General features: G+C 38.5%; 2 protein-coding genes across 2 annotated transcripts; one reads left to right on the forward strand and one right to left on the reverse strand.

Annotated features, from left to right (window-relative positions):
• Nucleotides 1-16,202, forward strand: LOC6054065 (CDK5 and ABL1 enzyme substrate 2). Its single transcript, XM_038253159.1, has 3 exons — nucleotides 1-2,091; nucleotides 15,160-15,364; nucleotides 15,435-16,202. Exons 1-3 carry the CDS (start codon nucleotides 680-682, stop codon nucleotides 15,573-15,575), a joined length of 1,758 nt encoding a protein of 585 aa, XP_038109087.1. The 5' UTR covers nucleotides 1-679; the 3' UTR covers nucleotides 15,576-16,202.
• On the reverse strand, nucleotides 16,053-17,377 carry LOC6054064 (arginine-hydroxylase NDUFAF5, mitochondrial). Its single transcript, XM_001870007.2, has 2 exons — nucleotides 17,115-17,377; nucleotides 16,053-17,055 (listed from the first exon to the last, which is right to left on the reverse strand). Exons 1-2 carry the CDS (start codon nucleotides 17,240-17,242, stop codon nucleotides 16,209-16,211), a joined length of 975 nt encoding a protein of 324 aa, XP_001870042.2. The 5' UTR covers nucleotides 17,243-17,377; the 3' UTR covers nucleotides 16,053-16,208.
• Between the last annotated feature and the right edge of the window lie 996 nt (nucleotides 17,378-18,373).

An 18,373-nucleotide genomic window follows, 5' to 3' on the forward strand; every position in this document is an offset into this window, starting at 1 on the left:
TTTTCCATCAAAAGAAGAGGAAAAGGAAGAACCTTCCTTTCTCAAGATCAGTCGTCATTTTTTCGCAGTCCCAGCCAGCACGGAACCATTCCCCGGATATCGTTTTCCACTTTGCGTGTTTACAATTCGGTCTTGTGCAAGAAAAGAAATCCAATTTCGTCGCGTCAGGACAATTTTAAAGCAGTGCGATATTTGAACACGGCCTCTCCGATTAAATATTATTGTTTTTGTCACCCCGCCACCGTCGTCGTCCCCGTTGTGTAACGCGAGAATCTCGCTGGAGCTGAAGCTGAACGTGGGAGTCGTCCATCGCTTGCTTTGTTCAGTCGAATTGCTTATCAGTGCTTTTGCTGGGTAAAGTAAACACCGTCGTCATCGTCGTCGTCCGGGACAGAGGACAGAACGCAGGAGTACGGAAGTGGCAACTGGAAGCGCGAGAACCGCCGACGACGAGGAAAAAACAGCCTTCAAGATGATTCCCAGTAAAAAGAACTGATACTTGCTTCACGACAGCCGACGGGAGTGGAAGTGTGTGTGTTTTGTTTGATTTTGCGTTAAGTTTTTTGGTTTCTGGGTTTTTTTTTTTTTGTGGGAGTGTGTTTGGAGTTTCCGAGTGGTTCCAGGTAGAGAAGGAAGCGGCAAGGAGGAACATCAACAATAGCAGCTTTTGCCCCGATTAATGGCTAGTTCTATGAACAACAAGACCCGTTTTCGTCGTAGACTGGCAGCGATCTCTTTTCTGTCCAATATTTCACTGGACGGCACCCACAGAGACACCAAACTTGGTCCGCTGCACGGTTCCGGAGCGGGAATCCACTCGAGCAGTGTCCTCAACAATAACAACAACAATGTCGTCATCGGCGGCGTACGGACGGCCAACTTCGATGACTCGTCGGAGGACAACATCGACGACACGCCTGGGACAGGTGAACATCCGGGCAATTTTGAGCAGTTTGAGTCCAACTTAACTAAGGGTTCGTCCGGGGCATCGGCCACCGGTGCAGTGAGACGAATCCGTGCCCGAACTGGCACATTTGGCAAAGGTTCCACGGCGGTGGTAGACCGGAATGGCGTCCACCGGATCGACAGCGAAGGCAACGTCGTGATCTTCCCGAAGGTCGCCTCGACACCGCTCAAGGACCGTGAGAATGTCAATCCAAACGATCATCATTACTTCCCGGCGACGACGACGGCGGACAAACGGGCCCGGGCCAATTCGACGTCACTCCGAGCGGGTGGTGGCGGTCCCGGAGCCAAGCGTACCTTGCTGATCAACGCCGAGGACAAACGGGCCGAGCTAGCGAACAACAGCAGCACCGAGAGTCTCATCCAGGGTGGAGGTGGCATTGGACGGCGCAACGTTTTCATCAACGATCCGTCCTCCGCAAAGGACGTCAAGTTCATCACCCAGGAGCTCGGTCGCAATCACAACTTCCGCGATGACCGCGTGGTCCTCATGTCCAAGCGCACGCCCTGTTTCCTGTTCTCGGTGCTCCCGAACAGCAAACCGGGCAAGTTGCAGAAACGCCACGAAGGCCGACGCCGCAACCCGTCCGGAACGCGACCGCTGTCCTCCATGAACGACTACCCGTTCGACGCGTTCCGTCTGCTCGGAATCGAACGCAGTGGCGAACCGGGCCAGGAATCCTCGTACGGCCATCTCCTCATCCCATCGCGTCAATACCATCGGGAAAAGAAGCACGAAAAAAGCTCCGGCAATCGCAGCGGATTCGAAATAACGACCTTCGCCTCGCTCGAGTCCGGAGCCGCGGCCCGCTACTACAGCTACGACAACAGCCAAGCCCGTCAAAACACGACCGCCAGCCCGTCCCAGAGCGTGACCAACCCGGACGCGGCAGCCGTGACGACCATTGACGAGGGCTACACCAGCGTGTCCGGCATGCAGTACTCGCCCAACATTCTAGACGATCCAGAGCTGATCGCGGGCAAACATCGCACCCTGCTGACGTTCACCTCGTACGTGACCTCGGTCATCGATTACGTGCGGCCTTCGGATCTGAAGAAGGAACTCAACGACAAGTTCCGCGAAAAGTTTCCCCAAATCCAGCTGACGCTGAGCAAGCTCAGAAGGTAAGTGTCGGGGTTTGACCTTCCAGCAAAACTGGATTAATGCTGTCTTTTCTCTGGCCTTATCATGGTTTGAATTACAAATGAGGTGTTTAATGTTTGCTCTCTCTCTCTCTCTTTGAATTGATAACCTCTAACGCGAGCTCGCTTGTGATTTGAGCGTTTGTCACATGCAACGAACAGGAGATTAGTTTAGTTTGAATGACCTGGTTTGTCCTTGGGCCTGGTCAAAGACTAAATTATAACGCTGTTGATTTCATTATTGCATATACAAGCAGTAAAGATTTTCAGGTTGTTTTGAACGTTTCAGTAGCACTGCTGAGAGCTTCTTTTGCTCACTGTGGTCACTAACTTGATGATGTTTTATCTAACGCTAGTCAAGATAAGGAAGTGTGATAAACAATTCATAACCCTTTGCAAAGTAAACAGTGTCACAAAACGAACGAACGAAGCCGGAGCTTTGCTGTGAGTTGTTACGCACTGAGTTCCAGGTCGCTTCACATTGCTACGCTATTATTTAAAAAAAATCGATTTTGACAAAATACCCAGGTTTTGTCAAAAAAATGTCCGTTGGCTGTAATCGGATTATGTTTAAAAAGTAATAAAAGTTAATCTTTCCCTGTTCCTAAGTGCATCTCCAGCGCTGGGTGCAAACATCGAAGCAAAGCTAATTTGCACCCGACGTCAACCCCATCGCGGTACCTGTCGCGGTAGCAAATTTGCTCTCAGTTCTTCGGGATTTCACTTTGCTACCCGGTATTCAGTCTGTTTGCTACCGCTTCAAATGGAATTATGCACGGAAAAATCGAATCAAACACGGAAAAAAAATAAAAAAATTAAAAAAATCAAAAAATTTCAAAAAATTTCAAAAAAATTCAAAAAAATTCAAAAAAAAAAAACAAAAAATTTCAAAAAATTTCAAAAAATTTCAAAAATTTCAAAAATTTCAAAAATTTCAAAAATTTCAAAAATTTCAAAAATTTCAAAAATTTCAAAAATTTCAAAAATTTCAAAAATTTCAAAAATTTCAAAAATTTTAAAAATTTCAAAAATTTCAAAAAATTTCAAAAAATTTCAAAAAATTTCAAAAAAATTCAAAAAAATTCAAAAAATTTCAAAAAATTTCAAAAATTCAAAAATTCAAAAATTTAAAAATTCAAAAATTCAAAAATGTAACGTTCCGTTCTGTTCCTCAAGTAAAACGGCTTAAGCGCCACCTCTCCAAGTGAAAGGACCGTTAACTCCGATTAAATTTACCCGGTTTGAGACAACCCTTCTCAGGGCAGGCCAACAGATTATCAGAATCAGAAACACCAATTCGACCAACCAAGTGTACCGAGATGACCAGACTGTACGGAATCTAACTGTAAAGGCAAAGAAGCAGCAAAACTAGGAATAGGGATTGAGACTTTGGTTAACTTCCGACTAAATACGACCCCAAAGACTAATTTAGGATGACAACTTTTCTCGAAGTCGATAAATATAGTAAAAAGTCAAAATTCGTACGCGAACAACAAATTAAATTTATTGAATTTGTCAAAGAGTATTTTATTCGGCGAAATTTCAATTCAGAAGAGTTCGCAATTCAGATTTGGACACAGGCAATTCCCTTTATTGCAATCTGGCCTAGATTTTGTGACGTCACACCTGACTCTGCGGGGTCTGACTGTTTGGCGCGACGCGCAAAGAATCGACTTAAGCTAGCAAGCTACTCTAGGTATTAATCTTGGTGTTTTTTCAGGGGAACAGGGGCGTTTATATAATGCAAAAAGATAGATCTGACCTTAGTAGTTGTTCGTCGGTCCTACCGGATGTCCCACGGCGATCCCACGTAGCTGCGCATTAATTTTTGAATTTTTGAATTTTTGAATTTTTTGAATTTTTGAATTTTTGAATTTTTGAATTTTTGAATTTTGGAATTTCTGAATTTTTGAATTTTTGAATTTTTGAATTTTTGAATTTTTGAATTTTTGAATTTTTAAATTTTTGAATTTTTGAATTTTTGAATTTTTGAATTTTTGATTTGTTTTGAATTTTTAAATTTTTGAATTTTTAAATTTGTGAATTTTTGAATTTTTAAATTTTTGAATTTTTGAATTTTTGAATTTTTGAATTTTGGAATTTTTGATTTGTTTTCAATTTTTGAATATTTGTTTTTTTTGAATCTTTGAATTTTTTGAATTTTTGAATTTTTGAATCATACATATCATAAAGAGAGCAGACATATAAAAAGCATTCAAAACTTTGCCCCCCGGCTTGCCGGTACTTGTCGGGTATCAGAAAATGAGTACCCGACAGGTACCGACACATATTTTTCTTCTACAGATGAACTTGAGATCAAATTTGATACCTGCTTTGCTACGCGCGGTGGGAGACTCGGGGGCAAACTCGAGAGCAAATTTGGTGGGAATCAAATCGGGTAGCAAATAGTTAAACTTTCGACATTTTCGAAAAATGAAATTCTTTGAAATTTTCAATAGGATTAAAAAGTTTAATAAACTTTTAGCATTTCTAGGCATGAATCAACACATAATTATTGATTTTGAAGGTAAACGAGAGTTTCAGCATGAGCAAGGCTTGTGATTATTCAAAAGTTGTTGTGACTGGTGACAAAGCGCTTCGTTCACACTCGTACAAATGAGTGCAACGCAAGGTCACTCACACTCATACAGTCATTTGACTCTCACCACTGCTCTCATTCGCGCAGAGCTCCTTTTTTGACGTTCTACCTTTCCCATGACTGCATTCAAATGATTGCCGTCACCACGCTAGCAAGAAAGGGCAAGAGCATGTGCCTTCGTGTCGTGCGGCTGCTTGAGTGTCGAGCTCGGCATTCGTTCGTTCCCCCTGTAAACATTGGTTTCAACATAATACGGATATTTGGATAATCTAGATTAAAAATGTAATTATGCAGGAAGCAGTCCAACGTGGTTATATGATGTTTCATTTTTCATTTCATTTCAAGAGGGCAGCAGCGGCAGCGAAAGCAAACCAGAGAGGGTAATCGATCCGTCTTGGGATCCCATAAGTCGCTATTGAAAATTGTAAAGTTCAGTTTAGTACTTGAAAAGATATGCTAAGAAAACGATTTTAACCAAAGTCCGGAAGATTGTAAAAAGGGTGATTTAGTTAGAAAGCCCGTCATGTTATACCTTTTTAAAAAGGTATTCGAAAGACCTTTTCAACGAGTTCGGAAACTTGGAGATCTGACGACCCTATCAAAATTTATAAGTGTTACTTATGAACTTTTTAGAGGCCCGATCTCAGATATTTTGACAAAAACGTTGTCCGAATCTATCATGCGACCTGCCATTGGGTAGGTAATTAAAAGATCTTTTCAACGAATTCATAAGATTAAAGATCTGACCACCCTATCAAAAGTTATAAGCACATAACTGCCGTTCTACGTATAATTGTCCCATGTTCAAAAAAGTGCCACTGAGAAAAACGCGATTGAAATTTTTCGACCGTTTTTTGTGTTTCTAAGCATAACCGCCCCCCCTATTCACCCTATAAGTCCCTAATCGCCCCAATAAGTCACTCTTATTTGTAAACCTCTTGCTAAACAACAGGTAAACAAGACACAATACTTCATAAAACTGATGATTACGTGAAAGAAAATACTTGGTGGGACAATTATGCGTAGAAGTTCAACGATGAGACAAACAGACTTGGTGTTGTTTTTCATGAGTTTCCGAACAAAGTACTAGATTTAATGTGTTTTTTCTGAAAGTACGTGTCAAGCTGAACTAAAAAATGATAAAATGTCAGAATCGTCCAAAAATGACATGGGACAATTATGCGTAGAACGGCAGATAAATGCCCTGAATTATTAAGATCTGACTACCCAATCTGATGGTATGAATAATGAATCAAGTTGATAGAGCACTGAAAGGTCCGCCCTTTTGTATCTATTTTGGATAGCATAACCCTCTTAATGTGAGGAAGGCACCAACCACCTAAGGGTGTATTTAAGGGGTTACATACATGTATATCGGCAAAAAAGTCAGAGGTTAATAACACCCTTCAACTTTTTTTTAATCTAATCTAATCTAATCTAACCCTAGCGCAGCCAGTCTTTCGAGGGCATCCTGGAGAATGCCTTAGGTTGATTGACGCCTAGCATCTTCTTGTCATTATCAACATTTGCAGTGCGCCATTGCATTAGAATGCATTGAAACAACACAAACGTTAAAGCGGCCAGGCCAACTGCGTAAAGTTTACCGCAAAGATGATTCGTTGAATTGGATTGAGTTTGAGCACGAGTGTTCAAACAGCAATACATTTCTGAATCTACAGGGAGGAAGAAACGTGGGGATCCCCCGCTCACGTTCCTGTTTGTTTTGGCAATTTATCGTTGGGAGCACCATGCTAAGAAGTTTTGGTGCTCCGGGACCCTCTAGGATGGGACATAGTATTTCCACAAATGCCCTGGACACTATTTGCCATGGTTATAGCGCCACAACTCGCTCTCTGTTGATGAGATAATATTGGAATAATTATTAAGAAAAGACATAAATAAACAGAACATACACATTTCAGCCAGATTGAACTGATTAATAAAAAAAGATTTGAAGTATAAAAAACAAATATTATAAAGTGTACACATAAAATTAACCGAAAAAACTGGACTAACCTTGGTAAATAAATAAAACGCCAAATCACTCTGAAAACTAGAAAAACTTACCTCTAATCACAGGTCTTCTAGTCCCTACCGTTGTGAATTTCATCCATCTCTCGCTCACCAACTTTGAATCGGTTATCCAGTCAAGGAACTTTTTTTGTAATTTATCGCTGCCTTCGGACTGGAAAGCTCCTTTAAACACAGGCTCGCCTCTTCCGCCTTCGCACGACTTGAGCAGTGTAAACGCTGAAGCCCAACACAGCAAATAAAAATTGCTTCCAGTGCACCCTTCCGATGCCGACTTTGCCCCACACTCGCGAAAAAAATATTTACCTTCGACGGCCTACACGATTTAAACGAAACTTCTTCTCTAGTGAAACTCCTTCCGTTCAAGTAGGGGAAATTCTCGTATGTTTGGCAGGTTAAGCACTCGCTCCTAACTCCGTCCAATTGGCTGATTTTCACTATTTAAACAACAAATTTTGCAAAACTTTTTGAAGAAACTTGCACACACTTCCAACTTTTTTTTAAATTCTTTTTTCAGGGCATTAAAATATACATTTTCACCTACTTTCAAAATAAATTTGAAGATATTTGGATGCATCATTGCCGAGATATAGCAATTTCAAGTTAGCAGTTTAAAAAAACGGGTGCCACGATATCTCAACACTGTCTTGACCAAATCGACTCAAAATTTTGATGAAGACTCTTTAAACCGATTCCGTGTGCATGACGAAGTCCGATTTTCAAAAAGTTTAAAAAAAAAAACAGATAAAAATATTTTTGTGTTTTTCATATAAAAACGTTGCTTAATTCACCTTCAGGTGGGTGGTACCTTCCTTACATTCATATAGTTAATACACTACAGAGCCTCAAAAAAGAGTATAAATAAGACATATTTTTATCAAAATATCTGAGATCCGGCCTAAAAAAGTGTATACATAACACTTTTGTCAGATAGGGTTGTCAGATCTTCAACGTTTTAGGTTCATTGGAAAGGTCTTTTGATTACCTATACAAAAACAGGTCGCATGGTGGATCCGGACAACGTTTTCATCAAAATATTTGAGATCCGGCCTCCAAAAAGTGCATAAATAACACTTAAGTGCTTATAACTTTTGATAGGATTGTCAGATCTTCAACGGTTTGGGCTCGTTGGAAAGGTCTTTTAAATACCTTTTTAAAAATGTATAGCATGACGAGTTTTCTTACAAAAACCACCCTTTTTACCAGGGCTGTGGAGTCGGAGCCGGAGTCGGTGGAGTCGGGTCTTTTTGGGGACCTGGAGTCGGAGTCGGAGTCGTCAAAACTCGAACAGCTGGAGTCGGAGTCGGCTAAATTTTAAGAGCTGGAGTCGGAGTCGGAGCCGAAGATTTCTGATAACCCGGAGTCGGAGTCGGAGTCGGAGTTATATTAAATTCAACAAAAAATATGTTTTTTTATTGTTCAGTATTTACTATACAACAGCTTGATATACAGAACTTCTTATGTTTTTAATTATTTTTTACGTCGCATGCAATGCGTCGCCATCTTTTCATTTTTTAAAAGAGATTTATTAGATGCCATTATGTTTTTGAAGCTTTTTATTGTTATTGGAAAGCTCTAATTGTGTTATTTCACTATAATCATTAAATGATAACCTCTTACCCAAATATTTAGTATCATAATTTAAAAAAAAATATAAAAAACATTGGTTATGTAGTCAGACATATCTAATTGATTCTTGACTGCTTCCTTTTGCCTATATTTATGTGCCCTTGCAATTCAAATTTGACCAAATTTCATCCAATTCTTTCTGAAAAAAGAACATACACAATCATCTATTACCCCCATAGCGAATGTCTTGGAGGTTTTAAGTTAAATCATTTTTGGGAAAAAAATTACGAGGTGCATAAAAAGATTACAAATAATAATTACTGTTTTTGGAAATCGAAAAAGAGTCACTGACAGTTTAACTTTTGTGACAAATAATCAACGATAATAACAATTTCTTACTTGGAACTCAACATGCGCATTTTGTTTATAACTGAGTACAAGAAAATCAAAGTGTTGCATTTAAAATAATTGAAACTAACAAAAAATATCAAAAGAAATTGTAACTAATTTTGAAATAATCATTGAATGTTGATGTTGATGTTGATTTTAGGTAAACTATTTTGATATCGTTGTAAATTATCGCTGAACAAATCTCAAGACTTCAGTACAACAATTTACTAATAAAAAATGTATAGAAGAAAATGTAGGAATTTAAATTATTTTTCAAATATTATTTAAAAAAAACGAAATCAAAATATTATCAACCCGTAAGAATTTTCTCATACTGTATGTCCCACGCCAATATGACGGAAGGGGATTATCATTGCAAATCAATGTACCGTATAAAAATGAAATACTTGTGACCTAGAAAATATTTTACTTGTGGATATTTGTATTTATAATATTTTAAGTTTTTCCATATATTTTGATGGAGGCGCAAGATCATTCATAAAGCTTCGTTTTAGGTGAAGATTCACGAAGTATCGTGCGCTTCCTTTTTAATGTATATTAATTTTTAAAATTAAAATAAATTAAGAAAATCCAGGGTAAAAAATTTTCTATGTCACAGATATTTGAAAAGAAACCTTCTTTCCACGAAGAAATTGTTCAGATACATTGATTTGCAATTATAATCTCCTTCAGCCATGGCGGGATGTCAATGTAAAAAAACAAAAAAAAATGTTTCGCTTAAAATTGTCATTTAAAAACAAGGTTCCTGTCACTGTGCTTCTTTTAAATGTCAGCCTGAAAAAGAGCAAATTGAATTTTAATGTTCAATAGATCATTAAGGCCAGGTTTCTTTTTTAATTATTCATTCAAATGTAACAATTTAATATTCACATTTATTAGCTTTTAATACATTATTTGCAAATTTGAGGTTAAGCAAATAATTCCAAATTTATTTACAAAACTGTCTTCTCAAAATGCCTCTAAAACTGAAGATATGTTTCGATTTCCGTTTCCATAACGTATAAAACTTGTAACCTAGACACTTTTTTTTCGTTTTGAGATTGGAACTTATTTTTCTTGTAAAAAACATGACGCTTAGAGAGTATTTAAATTAGAGGTGGGCAAACCCGCTCTTTTTTAGGAGCCGCTCATTTTCGTTCGCTCTTTTGAACGGCTCTTTCGCTCTTTTTAAAAATTTCGATAAAATGGGATTTTCAAGAATCGTGTGATTTTATAAGTTATTTCACGTTGGACTTTTAAAAAATTAGGCCGTACCAAATATTTTTTGAATTTTATGTCCCTCAACTCTGATAAAAAAAAACAAGCCATGGTATAAACATTTTAATGATAAAAGAGTTTAAAAATGCATTTTACACATCTCAGCTGTATTGCAATCATTAGTTTTCAAAGTATCGATGTATTGATGAACTTTTTTTTATGTCAAAAAAATACGTTTTGCCTTATTGTGCAACGGATTTTCACAAAAAAAATTTCTACAAGAACTGAACTTATGATTTAATCGATGAAGTCTATAACGCTAAAGTTCAATCGGACAAAATGATTATTTTTTTACAAAATCTCTCAAATATTCAGTTGATTTTTGGTAACGTTTGACAAATTATGCTTTTTGAAATACTCAAATTTGTATTCCAGTATTACTTTAATGTGCACTCAGTTGTACAATGAAAAGCTTACTTCATTTTGCTTAGAAAATCATTTACTTTTGGAATTAATTTTTATGAGCATTGAAATATTTGAAATTGCATTTTCAATTCTCAAAAACAAATTTAATACTATTTTTTTGGAAATTCAATAAATTATATTTATGACAAAAATCATGCCGGTTCTTTCAAAAGACCGGAGTTTAAAAAGAACCGCGGTTCTTTTTTTGTGAGCCACGGTTCGTTCGCTCTTTTCAATCAACCGGCTCTTTGAGCGATTCGCTCTTTTTTTGCCCACCTCTAATTTAAATAATCTTATTTATGAATGTTTCAAAAATCATTAATTAATAATAGTTGACTAACTTTTGAAACATTTAAAAATATGTGGAGTCGGAGTCGGAGTCAGAGCCAACCATTTGTTGAAAGCTGGAGTCGGAGTCGGAGTCGGAGTCGGCTAAAGTTGGTAGGCCGGAGTCGGAGCCAACCATTTGTTGAAAGCCGGAGCCGGAGTCGGAGTCGGAGTCGGCTAGTCTGAGAAAGCCGGAGTCGGAGTCGTTTGAAATATGACCCGACTCCGCAGCCCTGCTTTTTACAATCTTCCGGACTTTATTCGAAATCGTTTTTTAAGCATAACTTTTGAAGTACTTGACTAAACTTCATAATATTAACTAGGGTCTTGTGGGACCCCAAGACGGATCGAATGAGATCAAAACGGTCGAAATCAGTTCAGCCAATCCGGAGATAATCGTGTGCATATTTTTCGGTGCACGGACTCACATCCAGACACACGCACAGACATTTGTTCAGAATTTGATTCTGAGTCGATAGGTATGCGTGAATGTGGGTCTACGAGGTCTAATAAAGAAGTTCATTTTTCGAGTGATTTTATAGCCTTTCCTCATTGAAGTGAGGAAGGCAAAAACCGATAGTTTTTGATTTTTGTATTTTTTTATAATGCAAATTTTAAAAATTGGGCTTCGTCATGCACACGGGATACATTTTGAGAGTCTTCACTTCAAATTTCAGCCAATTTGGTCCATCCCATCTCAAGATATCGTAAATCAACTCGGGGTTTAGAGAAAAACGCCAACAAAATTTGACAGCCCGCTTTGCGCATGGCAAAATTGTGAGCTTAAATCGTCTCTTACGCAGTTTACTCGTAAAACATCTTCATGAAACTTTCAGGAGTGATTAAGAAACATATTTTGAGTGGATTTAACAAATATTCTGTAATATAAAATTTTGTGATTTTCTATACATGTATGCAACCCCTTAAGTAACGTTTTATTTCAAATTTCAAAAAAATCTAAAATTAAAAAAAAATCAATTCAAACTTTTTTAGGAAATTTCAAAATTGTTATTTTTTTTGCTATTTTAATTTTTTTTAAATATTTCTATTTTTTATAAATTTAAAAAAGGCAAAATATTTTTTTAGGAACCGTAAAAAAAAATCTTAAAAAAATATATTTTTTTTACTTTTAAGCCGTTGCAAATATTTTTCAAAGTTTATGTCGAAATATTACTTCAAAATTTCAAAGGAAATAAAAGTCTAACCAACAGAAAACAATTTAGTATGCATTTTCCTGGATTTAAAATCATATTTAGCATGTCTGGGATCGATCAAAAATATTTTTAATTTTTGTAAAAATCCAATGTACAGCACCGCAGAAAGATTTTTTTTTCGGCGAAAAAAAATCTCTTCAATAGTTGCATATTTTGAAAACTAATGATTGCAAAACAACTGGGCAGGTGTAAAATGCATTTTTAAACACTTTTTTCATTGAAATGTTGAGACCATGACTTGTAATTTCAATTATTATATATTTTTTTTTTTTTTTTTTTGCTTGTTCGCTAACCGGGCTGAACGAAAAATAACGAGGGGACAACCGATGCATAATATTTTTCTGGTCAAAAATAAAAATAAAAAAATACTCAAATTTATTTACAATATTTACTTTTCTTATTTCTTTGATTGCGAGTTGAAATTAAAAAAAAGGTTTGAAAAAAGTTATTTTTATTCATTGAACAGGCTTTTGGCATCCATTGACCCCTAGGTCATTTCGGTTTGTTTTGGTTTTTTGACGTTTGTCTGCTTTTTAACTGGGCAGTTAACAAGCAGCCCAGAGAGATCTCCACGGTTTCTCTCACGCACATTATGGTACTGTGTTAGTATTTGTATTTAAAGTGTTGTTTTGGTTTTGATCGATTGTGATTTGCTGAATTCCGAGCAGCTGATTTTGTTTACACTATTTTTACGCAGACATAGGCAAATCGAGTAGACAAATGGCCTGTAAAAACCAGCTGTTTTCCACGTGCTCGTGGTATAACAAAAGACACAGCTTATTTTACAGACGAATTATTCTACTCGATTTGCCTATGTATGAGTGTAATTTATGCCGAGCTTCCGTGGCCGTGAGGTTACGGGTTTCGCCTTGTAAGCGGAAGGTGATGGGTTCGATTCCTGTCTGGCTCGGCAAAGTCAGATCCCTTAAAAGAGTAAATATGCTCACTGGGAATACTGACCGTTAGGGGATGGGTTTCGACTAGCGGCGTGCTGGGTTTCCAATCCAGAGGTCGTGAGTTCGATTCTCGTACCGGGATGATGAATTTTGTTACAAACTAACACACTCTCGTGGGTGGATATATCGAGTAAAACAACGCCCAGTTACCGAACAACTACTGTAGTTCTTTTCTCACCTAAAAATGAGGAAAGGCTATAAAATCACTCAAATCGATGCCAACATTTCAAAAAGCATCATGTACAAACCATGCGTTTTGAGAAAAACGCATTTGAATGTTGAGCATCCATTTTCAATTACCATTTTTATATAAAAGCAAAATAAGATGTTCTAATGATAACAAACGATGAAAAACGTTGCTTTTGTTGATACTTGATCATCCATATTCAATAAAACATTATTTCCGTAATTTTATTTGAGAAAAACAAACATAACTTCTAGCAAAACAATGCCAAAGGGCCGTTGTGGGTTTGTAAACAAAGAGTGTATCCCTTTCATGCCAGATGTAAACATCCTCTAGCGTGAGCAAGACACACTCTTTGTTTACAAACCCACAACGGCCCTTTGGCATTGTTTTGCTTGACTTCTTTTGAAATCACCAACGTCGATATCACCCTGCTGTCACTGAGGGCATCTCCAGCGCTGGGGTGCAAATCAAATTTGCACCCGGCTCATGAATACCGAGATCAAATTTGCCACCTTGAAAAAACTCCGTCATCCCCACCGCTAGGGTAGCAAATTTGCCACCGAAACAAGCCCACCGCGGGGGGCAAAAATGGGTTTTTATCATTTTTTGCTCTCGTTTACCTTCAAAATCAATAATTATGTGTTGATTCATGCCTAGAAATGCTAAAAGTTTATTAAAAAAAATTCAAAAATTCAAAAATTCAAAAAAATTAAAAATTTAAAAATTTAAAAATTCAAAAATTTAAAAATTCAAAAATTTAAAAATTCAAAAATTCAAATATTTAAAAATTCAAAAATTCAAAAATTCAAAAATTCAACAATTCAATAATTCAATAATTTAATAATCAATAATACAATAATACAATAATTCAATAATTCAATAATTCAATAATTCAATAATTCAATAATTCAATAATTCAATAATTCAATAATTCAATAATTCAATAATTCAAAAATTCCAAAATTCAATAATTGAATAATTCAAAAATTTTAAAACTTAAAAATTCAAAAATACATTTTTTAAATTTTTGAAATCTTTGAAATTCTTGAAATTTTTTAAATTTTTTAAATTTTTTAAATTTTTTAAATTTTTTAAATTTTTTAAATTTTTTAAATTTTTTAAACTTTTTAAATTTTAAAAATTTTTGAATTTTTTAAATTTTTTAAATCTTGATTTTTTTTAAATTAAAAAAAATATTTCTTTTAAATTTTTTAGATTTTATAATTTTTTTTTCCGTGCTTGATTTGATTTTTCCGTGCTTATTCCCTTTGAAGCGGTAGCAAATAGATTGAATACCGGGTAGCAAAGTGAAATCCCGAAGAACTGAGAGCAAATTTGCTACCGCGACAGCTACCGCGATGGGGTTGACGTCGGGTGCAAATTAGCTTTGCTTCGATGTTTGCACCCAGCGCTGGAGATGCACTGAGGGGGGCGCTTTGTTATGATTCGTTTTTCTTCGCTGAATGTACATGGCGCTTTTTTCATGTTGCTTTTTTTTCGTCACGAGGTTTATGTAGCCTTTTGTTTGACAGGTTGGCAGGGCTATATAAACAGGGACTGCTGATGGCAGAGATTTTGTTTATGTTACTTTATTTAAAATCATGATTAAACAGACTTTACTGAAGTAACTTTTGCTCATTTTTGGTGGAGAGGTAGCTTATTAGAAGTACTTTCAAAATATACAATAACCCAGAAAGTGTCAAAATGTACATGATGCCATTTAAAATGTTACCGTCGAAATATTGAACTCCTTATCCTTAATTCGACCTTCTAGACCCACCTTTATTTATACTTATCAACTCAAATTCTGATCGAATGTCTGTGAGTGCGGTGGGATTTTGATCAAAAAATGGTCACGCGACTAAAACTTTTGGCAAAACAGATCACGCTAATAAAAAACTCTGTGTTAATTTGAGCCAAACCGGCTTTAATGGTTCAGAATCGCTGTTGACGTTGAAGTTTCATCTACAAGCCCTTTTTTTTATTCGCATAAAATGCAAACGTCCAGTAAAATTTACATAAACGCGTTAAAAACAAGAAAAAAATCATACATTTTTCTCTCTCTCTCTCTCTCTCTCTCTCTCTCTTTCTCAGCATCAAGCGCGAGATGAAGCGCATCAACAAGCTGGACTCGCGCATCGACTTCCTCACCATCTCGGTCGCGTACGTGTACTTTGAGAAGCTGATCCTGCTGAACCTGATCAACAAGGAGAACCGAAAGCTGTGCGCGGGCGCCTGCATGCTGCTGAGCGCCAAGCTGAACGACGTCAAGGGCGAGGTGCTGAAGAGTTTGATCGAGGTGGGTTGAAGAAGCCTGAAGAAGTTGGTAGAAAATGTTTAGTGATTTTTTTCTCTCTCTCTTTTGGCAGAAAACGGAGAACGTGTTCCGGCTGAGCCGCAAGGAGCTGATTGCGTCCGAGTTTGCCGTGCTGGTGGCGCTCGAGTTTAGTCTGCACGTGCCGACCAGCGAGATTTATCCGCATTACCAACGGCTGATGTACGAATCCTGAGAGGAGGAGAACGGGAAGGACGGCGGCGGCGGCGGTTGGGGTGGTGGCGGAGGCCATCATGCCCGCAACAGGCTGAGCAGCGGCGTCTGCTTCCAGATCCTTCCCGGGTTTATTTTGTGAGGTTCTTTTTTCATTTAAATGCACGTGCGCGCGCCAAGTTACTTTAAAATGCTTTTGTCTTTATCGACTGCCCCGAACTTTTTTTTTCTTTGTATCGTAACATTTTTGTTCAATTTTGTCTGTTTATTGCTTTTATTTAGACGTTATAAAATGAAATCGTATTAAGAAGGTGTAGTTTTGTGTGTGTAGATCAGGGAAGAATTCAAGACTGTGAGTTTTGAGCGATAAAGGAGGGAAAACTTTACAAGGCAACAGCCAATCTACGTATGTACTTAGTTTCGAGAAAACTATCGAGAGAGGGATGGATGATGATGGTGTAATCAAGCTATTTATACTCAGAGAAAAACCTTTGGATTCGATCCACGATTTTGTACGCGCTCAGCGGATTTACGTTTATTCAGATTTCCTTTTCATTTCCAACCGCAGGATTGTTCCTTTTCTCGTAATAATGTCTAGAAAACGTACCTACAAACAGTATCCAATAAAGTTTGTAACAACAGACCAACACGGCGCTCACTTTTTGTTGACATTCTTGGGGTCCATGATCTTCCCGAGGTCCTTCAACGAAACGTTCGCCGAGCCACGTTCCAACGGTTTCGGTTGACTCGCGCACGGCTTCCACCCCACAAAGTAGATGACCTGAAACGTGGCCGTCACTCCGCCCTCCTTCGAGTACATGTCTTTGTAAATCGCGGCCGCGGCCATCATTGTTTCGCGGCTAATGTGCAGCGCTCTGTTAAACGCAGCATTACTTTCGGCCATCCCCTTCAAATCCCACATAAGCTCAAACATCGACGGAAACCCCACCACGATCTCGTCCGTGTCAATCGTCAGCATGTTAAAGTTCGCCCGGTTCAGCAACATCCCGACGTCCCGAATCTGCGTGAACGGCGACAAATGCGGCGAAATCCCACCTCTCCGCTCGACCTCGGCCAGTTGCAGCGACGATCGCAGCTCGTACAGCGTCTCCCCGCCGAACATCGCCCCGATGAACACGCCATCCGGCCTCAACGCACGATTGACCGCCCGGAAGCACGCCGGAAGATCGTTGATCCAATGCAAGCTCAAACTCGACACCACCAAATCCAAACTGTCCGCCTCAAAGTCAAACTTCTCCTCGTCCATCTCGCGCACCCGGAAGTCCAACCCGGGTGTTCCCTTGATCTGCGCAAGCATCGTCGGGCTCAGGTCCACCGCCGTCAGCTGCTCGACCGTCTCCCCAAGCACGTGGTTCGTCACGTAGCCCCGGCCGGCGCCCAAATCAACCGCATTCTTGAACACGCGCTTCACGTCGAAGATCCGATCCGAAAGCCGGTAACCGACCTCTTCCTTGATGTAGTCGTACAGTGCGACGTCATCGCTACAAAGAAACCGCTTAAATTACAAAGTTGACTAAGTTTACTTAAAAATAGTTCAAACCTTTTGGCGGCTCGCTCGCGCTGCAGTCGTTTCACCTTTCTGTCGAAAATGTTCACAACCGGAACGCAGTACCGGCGAACGAGTGGGACAATCGCCGGCAAACTTTGTGCTCTTATCGCGGTAAACATGCTAAACTTTAACTTTTATATCCAACATTCATTGAAACCCGCTTAATTTTTGCTTTAAACTTGACTAGCGAACAGAAACTCACAAAATGCGGTTTGTTTACCTTTGAACCTACCGTGATGTAATGTTGTCGAGAATGTCAAGGATGAAAGAAGCAAAGAACAAAAACAGGAACTATACGGGGTAGGTCGAAAGGCGCGTGCGGTCGACACTGACACCGTGCGTCTCGATAGAAGGAGTTGGACATTTCGCAGAATTATGGGTGGCCGAATTTAGGAAATTGGGTACTAAAGCCCTATGTCAATTTTTATGTACAACGGTAAAAAACACGATTAAAAACCATTTCTGATCACTATTTTTCATTTTAATGCAATTTTTTTTACAGGACAACATTTTTTCGATGGATCAACTATGGTCCCCTTGGAACGAGCTGTCAAGTAGGAGCTTTTCTGTCAAGAAGGACCGCGAGGTGAATTTTTCAAAATTGATTTAAAAATCCATTTTAAACTCTTTGTGGTTGTACAAAGGGTCATTGTACTCAGAAAAATAAGCTTTATCGCTGTAAACAATAATATCAGCAATAGGATGTAACAAAAATGACTTTTTGGCGGGCATTCAGGGGTTTGTTCCGGTGGGCATACTGAGCCTAAATCCCAAATATGAGCTTGATTGGACGTAACAGGAGCTGGCGCTCCGCCCTTCAATTTTAAATGGGATTTAACCCGTAAAAAAAGATTTTTCAAAAATGTCACTTTTTGAGGCGTTTTGGCCACCAATGCGTTTACCAAAAACATCACTGGCGTGTAGGCTAGATCCTTGCGCATCTTTTGGTATATATAACATTAAAGTTTGGAGCATCCTGGAGCTCGGTACAGACCTTCAAAGTTTGGCATTTTTTCGAAAAATCGGTCCCAGCAAAATCAAATGGCGTCTCGGGCGTCGCGAGGTGCGACGCATATCTTTTTTGCCGGGGCCGATTTTTTGAAAAAATGCCAAACTTTGAAGATCTGTACCGAGCTCCAGGATGCTCCAAACTTTAATGTTATATATACCAAAAGATGCGCAAGGATCTGGCCTACACGCCAGTGATGTTTTTGGTAAACGCATTGGTGGCCAAAACGCCTCAAAAGAGA

Source organism: Culex quinquefasciatus, chromosome 2 (genome assembly GCF_015732765.1).
Source record: "Culex quinquefasciatus strain JHB chromosome 2, VPISU_Cqui_1.0_pri_paternal, whole genome shotgun sequence".
Taxonomy (NCBI): domain Eukaryota; kingdom Metazoa; phylum Arthropoda; class Insecta; order Diptera; family Culicidae; genus Culex; species Culex quinquefasciatus.